We start from the raw sequence: 13,083 nt of genomic DNA on the forward strand, positions 1-13,083 counted from the left end.
ATGGGACTTTGTACACCCATAGAGTTACAGTCTTGGAAACTGCCCTATAAGGTTGCTCTGAGTTGCCAGTGAGTTTGGTTGGTTATCGACTTCTTCAATCTGATATTCAGTAAAAACCCAATCAAGATGCATTGATATTTATTGGTGATAGGAATATGGAAGCTGGAAACAAAGAGGAAGGAATAGTAGTTGGATAATATGGCCTTAGTGAGAGAAATGAAGCTGAAAATCACACGACAGAATTTTACTACATCAACAACTTTTGCACTGCAAATATCTATTTTCAACAACATGAATGGTGACTAAATATATGGCCGTCACCAAATGGAATACACCAGAATGAAATTGACAGTTATGGGAAGGAACAATGGAGAAGCTCATAAAGGGGTTGGGGGCTGACTATGGAACAAACCACTAATTGCTCATGTGCAAGTTCAGGATGAAGTTGCAGAAAATTAAAACGAGTGCATGCGAGCTAATATACAACCTTGAGTGTATATTCCACCTGAATTTCAAGAACATCTCAAGGATAGATTTGAATCAAGCTGTGGTATGACATCAAGAACACCAGACATGAAGAAAAGCCAAAGGTAATTAAAAAGACAAGAAAAAAGATCAAAATGGATGTCAGAAGAGACGCTGAATCTCATTTTTTATTATGGAGCAGCTACGAGCCAAACAGAAAATCTCAAATAGCATCTAAAGAAGACAAAGTAGTACATTAAAGTGGAACGTGCAAACAGCTGGAGGCAGAGAGCGAAACAGAGGTAAAGACCATACTTACAGCTGGAAGAACTGAAGAAAAAAATCCAAGCCTTGAGTTACAGAATTGAAGAGTACTATCCCCAAAAGAAGTTAAATGCACATGAAGAACAAATGGTACTAAAAGAAGAGTTCAAGCTGCAGAAAAACAAGGCTCCAGGAATTGACAGAAAATTATCTGAAAATTTTCAACAAGCCGATGAATTATTGGAAAGACACACTCACCTATGCCAAGAAATCTAGAAGACAACTATCTGGCCAACCAACTGGAAGAGATCAGACTTGTACCCATTCCCATGAAAAATGACCCACAAGATTGGAGATATTACTGAATGGTATCATTAATATCAGATGCAAATAAAGGACAGCAGTCTTCAGTACGGATTGCAGCTCAATGGAAAGGAAACAAAAATCCTTGCAACTGGACTAATAGGTAATATCAAAATAACCAGAGAAAAGATCAGAGTTGTTGAGGATTTCATCCTACTTCTTCCCACAATCAATGCTCATGGAATCAGCAGCCTAGAACTCAAACAACGTATTGCTTTGGGAAAAGTTCCTGTACAAGACTTCTTAACGTGTTGAAGAATAAGCATGTCACTTCGAGAACGCGGATGGGCTGATTCCAAGCCATGGTGTTTTCAGTCACGTCTTATGTCTATGAGAGCTCAACATCGAATAAGGAGACTGCAGGAGAATCAATGCATGTGAATGAAGGTGGTAGCAACGAATACAGACACAGCCATGGATTCCAGAAGGACAAACAAATCTGTCTTGGGAAGAGTACACTCAAAATGGTCCTTAAAAGAGAAGATGTCAGTACTCTGTCCCAGATACTTTGGCCATATTATCAGCCAAGACCAGTCCCTGGAGAGTGACATCATCCTGCTTGGTAAACTGGAGAGCCAGTGAAGACCTTCAAAGAGGGATTGACACAGTGGCTGTACCAATGGGCTCCAACATAACAACAATAGCAAGGATGGTGCAGGACTGAGCAGCTCAGTTGGATTTGTTCTGATGTGTTGCTATGAGTTGGAACTGACTTGATGACACTCAACAACCATAACAATATTTGGTGCTCTATTGAACAAATGGTCTTGCTTTTAATCTAATCACACCACAACAAAGAGGCATTAGTTAATGTTAGTCCTAAAACAACATAACTGGGAGGGCTAGATCTACTAGACGTGAGATCCAATCCTCTCCAAGTTATAGATGGAGCAAATTGAGGTACAAAAAGGCCAGAATGACTTGCCAAGGTCAATAGCTAGTACCACAAAACAGAAGCTAGCACCTGCTAGTTGTCCAATTCTGTCCTGTCCTCTTCTCTTTTCTCTAACCCATTGCTGTCAAGTGGGTCCTCTCTTCTCATTACATCACCTGAAGTGAGACTTAGTCTTGAGAAGTCTTCTGGAAATAGCTGTGGGTTATCTAATAACTTAAAAAATGATGATGGGTAAATAATATTACTTACACATACATACATACATACATACATACATACATACATACATACACACATAGAGGCTGGAATAATAGGCTTAAACATAACAACACTTGTGAGGGTGGTGCAGAACCAGGCAGGGTTTCATTCTGTTGTATATAGGGTAACTCAGAACTCATTCATTGGCATTTAGTAACAACAACAACAACATACAAAAAACACACAAGAAAGGGATGTGAAGGTAGGAAGGTAGGAAGAATGTCTAGGGGTTTCATTGATCGGGGGTAATAGTTATTTACCAATGTAAATAGTGTAAAAAAATTACAGAATAGGACAACTGTTTTAAAATCTCAAGCTGAAATGCCTCAATAACAACAACAAAATAATATGTTTAAAATGGGCAGACCATAACTAGACACTTCATAAGATAAGATATTTCTTTATTTTTCTTTTTTCATTTTAATAAATATACCAAAAGCTAAAAAAAAATCTAGCTAGGTTATCATGTAGGCATTGCATAACCAAGACAAACACAAAATATAGAAGAAAGACAGCTTGCATTCAGAATTAACTCTACCCTTCCATTTTATTAAAATGGCAAGCATCATGAATCAACCCAGTATTTTGTAATATTTTGAATTGCAAAGGTAACATGATTCAATATGAAAAGAGAAAATGGTCCACAAATCTCTTGACAGTAATAAATCACAATCTATGTACAATGCATACCAGAGTCATACAGAGCAACACTCTTATACAAAACAAAAATTGTTTAATACCTTTAAAATCCAAATCCTTGTTTCTTTAAAATCATTCATGAAAAGCCCGGCTATTAAAAGATATAGTGGCTGGGGTCTTAAAGGCTTGAAGATAAACAAGCAGTCATCCAGCTGGGAAGCAGCAAAGCCCACATGGAAGAAGCACAACAGCCTGAGTGATCACGAGGTGTCGACAGGATCAGGTGTCCGGTATCAGAAGACCCAAAACAATCGGTGAGGGGAACGAGAAGGGGGTGGAGTGAAGAAGACGCAAAGCCCATCTATAGACAATTGGACATCCCCTCACAGAAGGGTCACAAGGAAGAGATGAGCCAGTCAGGGTGCAGTATAGCACTGAGGAAATATATAACATTTCTCTAGTTTTTTAATGCTTCCTCCCGAACCCCTACTCCCCCGCCACTATCATGACCCCAGTTCTACCTTAAAAATCTGGCTAGGCCAGAGTATGTACACTGGTACTGATAAGAGCTGTTGACACATGAAATCCATTTTTCATGAGGAGACAGATAAATCCCTCATGAAAAATAACGGAGGGTAGGGATAAGCTGGGGGGGGGGAACCAATCACAATGACTGACATATAGCCGCTCCCCTCCAAGGTGATGGACAACAGACACATGAGTGAAAGGAGACAGCGGATGGTGTAAGATATGAAAATAATAATTTATAATTTATCAAGGGCTCATGAGAGTGGAAGGGTGGGGGAAGGAGAAAAAAAATGAGGAGCTGATACCAAGAGCTCAAGTAGAAACAAAATGTTTTGAAAAAGATGATGGCAACGTATGTATAAATGTGCTTGACACAATGGATGGACGGATTGTTATAAAAGCTGTAAGAGGCCCTAATAAAAAGATGTATTAAAGAAAAATAAGACAATGAGATCATACATGTAAAAGGTTCTCAAGTCAGAGTTAACACCTCAATTAGTGAAGCATCAGGAAGGTACATTACAGCTATTTCATATTCAAAGAGACATCTCGTACCGGTCACTTCTCCCCCATGTCTCTGCTCTGGATTCACAGGGCTTCGTTCACTTGTCCACACTCCTCAGCCCATTCGTGTTTTCCAATCATGAAAACTGGATTTGTTGCGCCCCAGAAATCCGTTGATAGGATGTTGCATAAACCATAACATTTTGTTGCTGACCATCTGCAATTATTACCTCAGCTGGTAACTGGTTAGGGAAGGCCACCTGTAGTCCATCTGTAGCCATGACTGCGCCACCAACTCCTTTCTCTCCTTCCATCGCCTCTCTGAATTTCTGAAGGTGTCATTTCAGAGGTTCTACGTAACTGTCAAAGCCAGCGTGGACATGGCAAGAGACTATCCTCCCTGGTGATTGTCTTCCGTTTCTCTTGGCAGCTCCTCTCACTTGCTTTGGGCATGATGAAGCTGACAGACGCACTCGCACTCTTGAACACGTTCTTGGGCATCTTTTGCACCCTTTCCCGTTTGATGTACAGCATCTCTCGTTATCCTTGCCACGTTGGTGATTGGAAGATAGAGATCTCAGTCTCAGATGCTATCCTTTGAACCACTTGTATCTTCGTGATCGTTCATGCTGCCCTGCCTATCATCGAGAGGCTGTATGACCTAATTACTTCCTCTGATAGAATCTGCAGATGTGCCCAGGAGAGACGTATCTGTTGTAGAGCCATCACCATCCATTGTTATGAAACACTGCCCGGACCGTGTTGTCAGCAGCGCTTAGAGACAGCTGGCGTCCCTAGAGAGATGGCATCCCCAGGATAGCTCCTTGTTGCCAGTTTCAACCTCCAATGCAGCTCTGGGTGGCCCCCATCAAGAAGACATTCCAAGCGGTCAAAAACCATGTGAAGAAATGCTTGTGATGCATACTAAGAAGGTTCACGCTTCTCAGAATAATCAGCCATTTGAGATAAAAATGACAGCATGTGCCCAAGTACAAAGTTCAGTAGGGTTAGGAAAAAAGGGTAGCAAAAAGAGGAAGATTCTGGACAAAATGGTTTGACACAGTGGCAGCAAAGATGGGCTCAAAGATAACAATTGTAGAGATGGTGCAGGATCAGGCAGTGTTTCCTTCTTTTGCAGGTAGGGCTGCTATGGGTCAGAGTCAATTTGATGGCACCTAACCCCAAAGACAGGAGAGAAAGAAGATTGGAAACAGGGAGCACTAAGTGGACGAAGGCAAAGGACATTAAACAAAACTCGTCTGACTTGTTGAATGGAAAGCCATTCGCTCGTAGATGGTCATTCAATTCACGAGAAAGAGTGAAACAAACTCTCAAACTGAAGAGAGCGATTGATTGGTGGTTTCAGAATATAGTCTAAGAAGTATCGCTGAGTGCTGGGGAGGAATTCTGGTTTCCTTTGGCCTCTTATCCCACATCTTTATTTTTCCTCAAAATTAATAGGAAAACATCGAAGAGCCTTCTGTGTGAGGTGATAGGCCTGAAAAAGATGACTTATTAATATTGTTTTAGTGACATTTATTACTCATCTTTGGATTGCTTGCATTTTCAAAAATACAGAAAAAGACAACTTTACACTGAAATTAAAACTTAAAACAGAATTCCAGCTGCAAAAGTAGAGCACTAAAAGATTATGTGGCACATTAAAATATGAAGCATATTCGTACTCCCTCTAAATTCCTTATGGTGAGAATCTACTCACTTGCTTAAGTTTTTTTTTAATCTACCAAAATTAAATGAGCCAGACAGTTCATTGTGGTTAAGGCAAGAAAAGTAAGAGTTTGAACAAATTCCAATACAAATGGGAGTACAATCTTCCCACATGTCCCGCCCTTTGCACATTGGGTTCATAGTTCCCAAAGACCTGGTTTGCTGATTCTGGGTTTATTTTACTGCTGTTATTTGCTCGGTCAGTTTCTCCCAGAACATACATCAGTCAGAAGGAGCAAATCACATTGCTTTGAAAAACAAAGGAACATAAGTCACTTGCTGTCTTGTGAGATACATGCAATTCACTTACAACTCCATTTCGGAGTGTGGGGAGGCTTACAGGAGGAAACTAACTAGAGACAATGTGCATCGTTTGACTGGGACATGTTCACTTCTGCAGAGCCTTGAGCTCACCGGTGGTTAGAAGGGGATGTAAACAGAAAGAGCTTGGAAGTGATCTAGTTTTGGAAGGGATGCTTCCAAGATGAGTTGGAGGTAATATGGGGAAAAGTGGTTGCCTTAAAAAGCCGTCCATTTCAAATTTGAACACCGTTATCCTGCAACAGCCTGGCCTAGAAGACTCAGTGATGGTGGCTCCCGTTTTTGAAGACAGAGCAGGTTGGACTGTGAAACCCACTGACCAAACAATTTTGACGTGGGCCGCTGGCTCAGAAATTGCAGAAAGGTTTATGGCAGCAATGAGTTGACAGAACTGCATATGTTGACACAATTCTCCTGAAACACTCACTCTGGTTCCTTGTGCAGCCTTTCACGGAATACCACTGAATGCCAACTGAGGGAAACAAAAGAGGGAGAGGTACGGGAATATTCTTTGGGAAGTACATCTCACGGGGACACGGACTTTTCAGATCATGGTTTAAAAACAAACAAGCAGCAAAATTATATGTGAATTATATGCCAATAAAATTGTTGAAAAACGAAACAAAATAGAGTAAAGCAAAATCCCTTGGCTTGTCATGACACATATCTAGGGTTTCTAACAAAAAGAATGGCTTGTTTTATCATGGTGCCTTTAAGAACTCCCAACAAAGGCTATTGCCATAGATACATGGTATGACACGAACTTTGAAACTCTACAGTGAAACAGCTTTCCAATTCAGGTGGTAAGAGACATAATTAGTTGCAATTAGCTATAGACACGTTTCTGAAGGGTTTGTTGCTTGGAAGTTTCTTAATAACCATCTTACAGATTACGCAGGTCATGAGTTATCCAAAGGGACGAGTCCACAGAAGTATCATTCAGATGTCCGAGTTCTCAGAAAGAGGATTGCCATCAACCTCCCTTAAGGTTTGCCCTGACTACAAACATAATGCGTGTTCACTGTAGAAAATACATAAAATGCACCGAAGTAAAAACTAAATGACAGTCACGCCTTGTCATCTCACCGCTGTGAGCATCATTTGCACGGGGGAAGACACAAAGAAGCAGTGCTTTTGAGGTGGCCAGAAACTTGACAAAAGGAGTGATTCCTCAACTGGGGGAGACTTTGCTCCCCACTTCCCAGGGAACACTAACAATTCTCGAGACATTTTGGAATCACAACTGGCTGGGGGGTGGGGTGGGTTAGTACTGGTACCTCCTGGGTAGAACATGTAGATCATTTTCTTGCATAACTACTAAAACACCATACCCTTCTACTTGAAAGTCAATTCTCTTGAGTCAGTTCTGTTTCAAAGTGAACACAGAGGCAGGGTAGAGCTGCTCCTGCAGGTTTCCAAGACTAATTCTTGACAAGAGCAGAAAGCTTCAACTTTTTCCTTCTAGGGTGCTGGTAGTTTTGAACAGCTAACCTTGCTGTTAACAGCCCAACACATAACCACCACGCTACCAGAGCACTATGATCACCTTACCGCACACTCTTTTGGGGGTTGGCATATGAGTGATTCTCTGAGGTAGATGCCAAGAAGGAGAAATGCTTTGTAGAATGGTGTTTTCATCTAAAATCTTCATGGGAATTACCAAACTCTTTGAAGAAAATGCTAAACCAACCTGAATGGTCTTTGGCAATCTATGCATTTTGTTTTCCTTATACTGCCAATAACCTTACAGTTCTGATTAATCTTGCTATCGCAACAGGCATCAGTGAACTACTTGGGGCTCCGTGCACTTATTTTGCTTGCCTTTGTAGCATTAGCTAGAGTTGGCGGTGAATTAATTTGCCTTTGTTGGCCTCTCTCTACCTTTTGGAAGTTAGAGATTAAGGTAACTTTTATTAAAATGGTTTAAGTAAAAGGAATTAAGTCAATTCCTAGTAAAATAAGAAAAGAATATGCTGAGCATTTTAAGGATTTTTTTTAATGAGTTCAATATATAGTGAACCCTCGCCACTTCGCGCTTCGACTTCCGCGGCTTCACTCTATCGCGGTTTTTGCGTAACAGTGCATGCTCTGTCATTACTGCCACTGATTGGCTCATACTGTACACGCTTGATGCCATAAATAATATAATAAATAATAAATGATAATTGTAACGTCCAAAATGTTTTACTGTATTTTCCCTTTTTCGTTTAATAAATTGGGTAATACGAGTGTAATGGCGACTAAAGGGTGTTTTTTCATGTCCTCTATGCTCTAACTACGAAAATATTTGATTTACAAATAAGGAATCCTACTTCGCGGAATTTCATTTATCACGGTAGGGTCTAGAACCGATTAACCGCGATAAACAAGGGTTCGCTGTAATTTGTTGTAGTTTCTTTCATAGTAAGAATGGAAACAAATGATTCGTTTGTCATTTTAGGCCCGAAGAACAGGAATGCATGGGAGAGAGTAACTAGATTGAAACTTCTTCTTTTGAGTTTCAAGGAAAAAGCACGAGAAACGTGCCCTTATCCTGTCACAGCCCCCCTCCCTCCCCGCGATGATCCTACTGACCACCAGAAAGCAGAGTAAGAAAGAAGACGTGGTATTTATTCACTGATACCCTGCAACTGAGCTACAAGATTAATAGTGCCCCCATGCCAGACCCCTTCCTTTCCTAAGATAGGAAAGGCCCCAATGTTCTCTATTTGGGGAAGAAGTTCTTTGTTGGACCGCATCCACTCTCTCACCTCATGTATCTACATGTAATACAATTCTTGCTCTTTTCTCTGCCCCTGTCTCATGAGTTGACTTACTTATGGCAGACAACTCGAATACCTTATATTGTCTGAACAATCTGATGAGCTAAACAAATATTATTCCTGTAGCTTATATTTCCTTGAAATTAAGCAACCTTTTAAGTCATTTGTATTTTCTCTTCTGAGAATTACTTTTACATTTCCTTGAATGCATTTCTTTCTCTCCCTCCCTGGTTGTTGGTCGTTTAAAAATTGGCTTTTAAAAGTTTGCAAATTCATTCCAGAAGTTCTGGTGGTGCTGTCAGGTAAGCATTAGACTGCTAACTGTAAGGTCAATGGCTCAAGCCTACCATCTGCTCCTTGGGAGAAAGATGAGGCAATCTGCTCATGTAAGACTTACCATCTTGGGAACAATACATAGGGTTGCTATGACTTTAACTTGCCTTCATATCAGGAGGTTTGGCTTTGTGTTTATTTACAATAGATATTGATTTTTTGTGTCATGTATGCTGTAACTTTCAACCAGCTTATTGTTTATTTTTAAAATTTTGGTGGTTATTGTTCATTTTGTAATTTGAATATTTAAATATTCAAATACTTTTGAGATATTCAAATTTACCCATTATTTCCTTTACAACTTTTGCATTTGGAAGGTTAAAGAGGCCTCATCTCTTTCCAGCTTAACACATATCCTCCGGCATTTTCTTCAGATGTTTCTATCTTTTGCATTTTTATGTTTAGGTTTTTAATAAATGTTGGCAAGATTATCTTTAGAAGTGTGATACTGAAATTGTATAGAGCATCTCCCTTTGAAGGGACTCACTTGGTATAAAGCTCTGCTGCTACCATCTTGGATTTCCTAAGACATTTTGAAGAAGAGACCCTGTATTTTTATTTTGCCGAGTCTTACAAATTGTGTTGATATTTTAATGAGGATATGAGTGATGTGAATGGGCCATTTAGATAGACTCATAAGGAATGCGACCTCTGAGTTAAAGTACTTGCTTTTGAATCCTGGCTACACCACTCTTTAACTATGTAATTTCACCTAAGTACTTCATCTTTTTATGCCTCATCTTCAAAGTAGGGACGCTGACAAAATATAATTCACAACATGGTCATGCTGGGGTAATGTACAGCAACTAGCATGAAGCAAATGCTCAATGAAATTTGTTGTTAGGTAAGGATTTTTCCGGTGCTTGTTTTAGAGAGTTTTTCCATTTTCAAATGTAAAAACTTACGTTTGGTGTGGATCTCTTTGATACAAAACTGACCGGGTGTTGTTCTGCAGGTTCCGAAGTCTAGGAGACACCCATGGAAGGGGAGTGAGAGGTTGCACACTCGACAAATCACACTCACATAGTTAGCGTTGGCATCAGCATCAGCATCATCAAATAAATGGGAGGAAACTCCAGGGAAAAATGAGATAGAATCTGAGAGGGAAAAAGAAGAAAAATTTTTTTAAATGAAGCAATTATTTTCAACTATGAAAAGCAAGTGATAATTTAAAATTACCATCTTCAATGCACACAAATCAAAATAATTTTCATTTCAAGGGTTTAATGGGGAAAATACCAAAACACAGATTATATTCATGAATGAGAAGCATGTGAGCTCTGGTACCCCTCAGAAATGATAGTAGGTTGTCCAAACAATTCAGTTAGAGGATATTCAGTCTCTCGGTGATTGCACAAATGAAACCAAAGCGACTGGCCCTGTCTTGACACTTCACTGTAGCTGGAAACAGTCCTTCCACCTTTAGCTCTTTTGCTGACGATCATTGTTCAATAGCTGAATAGGCTTCAATATGTTCTCAGAGCAAATCTCCTTCCTTCCAGATTATTTTGTCTGAAAATGTACTGTTGGTTTTTGGAGCATTTCTACTGCATGTTATATTTCTATTTACAAATAAGTTGAAAACGTCAAGTTTTATATAAAATGCGTAACTTCCCTAGTTGATTACTTCTGAAGTGTATGAGTCTATTTTAGGATTATTAGTGGGAGACTCTCAATTTATCATATAAACATGCATGGAAATAATCTCATTAATAATATAAACATATTTTCGAGCCACATATAAAGGTCCTCTCAGGGGTCCTTAGAAGGAGTGCCTGGCAGTTGATGGGGATGAGTAAAAAGGGATTTCCATTAGGGTTCTAATTCATACCTGCATGGGTTTCTTCCAAACAAACCCTATTTAAACATGTCTCTGGGATCAATGGACAGCTGCAGATGAGTTCTGTTACAAGACTTTCCTGAGTCTTGCGAGTGTGTAATGCTCTAAATTATTTACTATAGCTCTTCTAGTCATAAGCCCTTAGGCGATATAGCCTCTATGCCTGTGGTATGAATCTCATTTTGGAGGGAGGTCTCTGTATGCTAATTCCGAGGCCGAGTAGAGGGGTCAATCCCAGTTACATCCCTTGGTTTCCTTGGGGATATGGTCTACTGGAAGACAAAAACCACGCCTCCATCAAAACCGTTTCTCCGGGGCTAAGAGCAATCCTGGAAGCAGAGGGAGAGAAATCCTAGGACCATCAGGGAAGAAGAGCCACCAGTGGAGCATGTTCCAGCTCTCTGTCTGAAATGGCAGAGGCTGAGACCAGAGGCATCGTAGGCTTTGGTCTGGAGACCACAGGACAGTTAAAGGAATCCCGCGAGGAGACCCGAGACGGAGCGGAGGAGCAGCACCAAGTGATGAAACTGACAAGCAGAGCAGTGGGTTGGCTTCCTGGCCTTTGGAGGCCGAGGTCAAGGGACCACGCGGTAGAGGATGAGGACTCGAGGGACACTTGGCGTCTGGCTCAGAAGAGCTATTGTTGTGGACCAGTGACCGTGCCCTTAATGCTTGCTGATGCTAGCTCACAGTAACTTGACCTCTCCCCTAACAAGTCTGCCTTGATTCTAGTGTCTGAGCTCTGTGTGGCCCTCGTAGTGCAGGACTGAACCCAGCACACCAGGAGAATGCTGGGGGATGACCAGCTGGTGTCTGAATAGATAAAGGAGGGAGGAGGCAGGTCTGACCTCTGCCTTTTGGCAATAGGGAAACCAGAGGACGTCAGGTATGGCCCCTGGGCTGCTTTAGCGGAGTACCTTCCAAAAATTAAAGGCCCAAGAAAAACAGTGTCTTCTCAGCAGCACAAAAGTTCAGCTTTAAAAGATGTAGTAAAAAAAAAAATCATTCCTGAGGGGCACATCTTAATAGTTTATTTATTTATATTAAAGGAAACAGAATGAACATAAGGGATTATTATGAAAAAGTTTTAAGAAAATTGTAAACTGCCATGGAGGGAAAATGGCCAGGAACATTGTACCAAGAAATTGTTTTCCATCCTGACTGGGTTGATGTAAGTGGGTAGTATAGGAATTGGATACCGAAAACTGGGGAATAAAGGCATGAAGTGGTTGGCTTACAAACTTTCTTTTAAATCTTATTTTATTGGGGGCCCTTATAGCTCTTATATACAAAATGGATCAAACACATCTTTGCATATGTTGTCATCTTTTTCAAAATATTTTCTTTTTACCTGAGCTCCTGGCATCAGCTCCTCCTTATACCACCCTCCATCCCCCATCCCCCCCTAACAATCTATAAATTATTCTTTTTTTTTCATGTTTTACACTGACTGCTGTCCCATTTCACCCGCCCTTCTGCTGTCAATAGCCAATGAGGCCTCTGTGTGGGTATGGCCTTCTCCTGAGGAGTCTGGGAACTCCTATATTTCCTCCTTGGAGGTGGGAGATTCTCTCTCTCTCTCTCTGCTCACTTCCTGTGAAACATCGCTTTGGAGAAGAAGATCCATAGAGAGAAGCTGATGGAGTTAGACTTCTGGAGCCAGAGAAGCCCTGTGGAGATCCCTGCCAGCGCTGAGATTCTTACAACACCGCTGGATCCACAAGACTTCCCACTCACTGGCCTCTGATTGTCCGGCATTCAGCATCATTGCATGTGTTTCGTGAGTCTGAAGAGGACTTTATAGATTGGTATAGGACATATGGGTTAATATCAGACTTATGGACTTGATCTGGCTGCACTGGGATGTTTTCTCAATATTTAATTGCTCTTGTATATTAAGTTCTTTCTTATACACATGAGTGTCTATGGATTTATTTCTCTAGTCTACCCAGACTAACACACCTTCTCAATCCTTTCTCCTGAAGCTCAGGGTTTCAGAATTGTTACCTGTGATCTGTTTCATTTGGTCTCTCATATCTTTGTAGAGGAGCTGTTTAATGTGCCTGCCTAGGCCTGTTGGCATATGCTGTTGTTAGGTGGGATTGAGGAGGCATCAACTCATAGAGACACTACATAAATCAGAATAAAACACTTCCCAGTTGACTCATTATTTTATTTTATTT

At 40.7% G+C, this 13,083-nt stretch overlaps 1 protein-coding gene and 1 pseudogene across 1 annotated transcript; both read right to left on the bottom strand.

Moving 5' to 3' along the window:
- Window positions 1-4,053: 4,053 nt before the first annotated feature.
- On the bottom strand, window positions 4,054-4,652 carry LOC101661873 (annotated as a pseudogene).
- A 1,660-nt stretch (window positions 4,653-6,312) lies between these two features.
- CUNH9orf57 (chromosome unknown C9orf57 homolog) lies at window positions 6,313-12,983 on the bottom strand. The gene is made up of 3 exons (XM_030885132.1): window positions 12,908-12,983; window positions 9,966-10,157; window positions 6,313-6,437 (listed from the first exon to the last, which is right to left on the bottom strand). Exons 1-3 carry the CDS (start codon window positions 12,981-12,983, stop codon window positions 6,313-6,315), a joined length of 393 nt encoding a protein of 130 aa, XP_030740992.1.
- Between the last annotated feature and the right edge of the window lie 100 nt (window positions 12,984-13,083).

This window comes from Echinops telfairi, unplaced genomic scaffold, assembly GCF_000313985.2.
Source record: "Echinops telfairi isolate 266 unplaced genomic scaffold, ASM31398v2 ScPeMD7_22;HRSCAF=79, whole genome shotgun sequence".
Taxonomy (NCBI): domain Eukaryota; kingdom Metazoa; phylum Chordata; class Mammalia; order Afrosoricida; family Tenrecidae; genus Echinops; species Echinops telfairi.

Bases quoted from the DNA above. Each gene is read 5' to 3' on its own strand.
- CUNH9orf57 (XM_030885132.1), bottom strand. From the start codon at position 12,983: ATGCCAACAGGCCTAGGCAGGCACATTAAACAGCTCCTCTACAAAGAT. The intron at 10,158-12,907 runs GTAACAATTCTG...TTTCCCTCTCAG, and splicing joins CCAAATGAAACAGATCACAG to ATTCTATCTCATTTTTCCCT. The intron at 6,438-9,965 runs GTAAGTTTTTAC...TGTTTCCCTCAG, and splicing joins CAAAGAGATCCACACCAAAC to TTGGCATTCAGTGGTATTCC.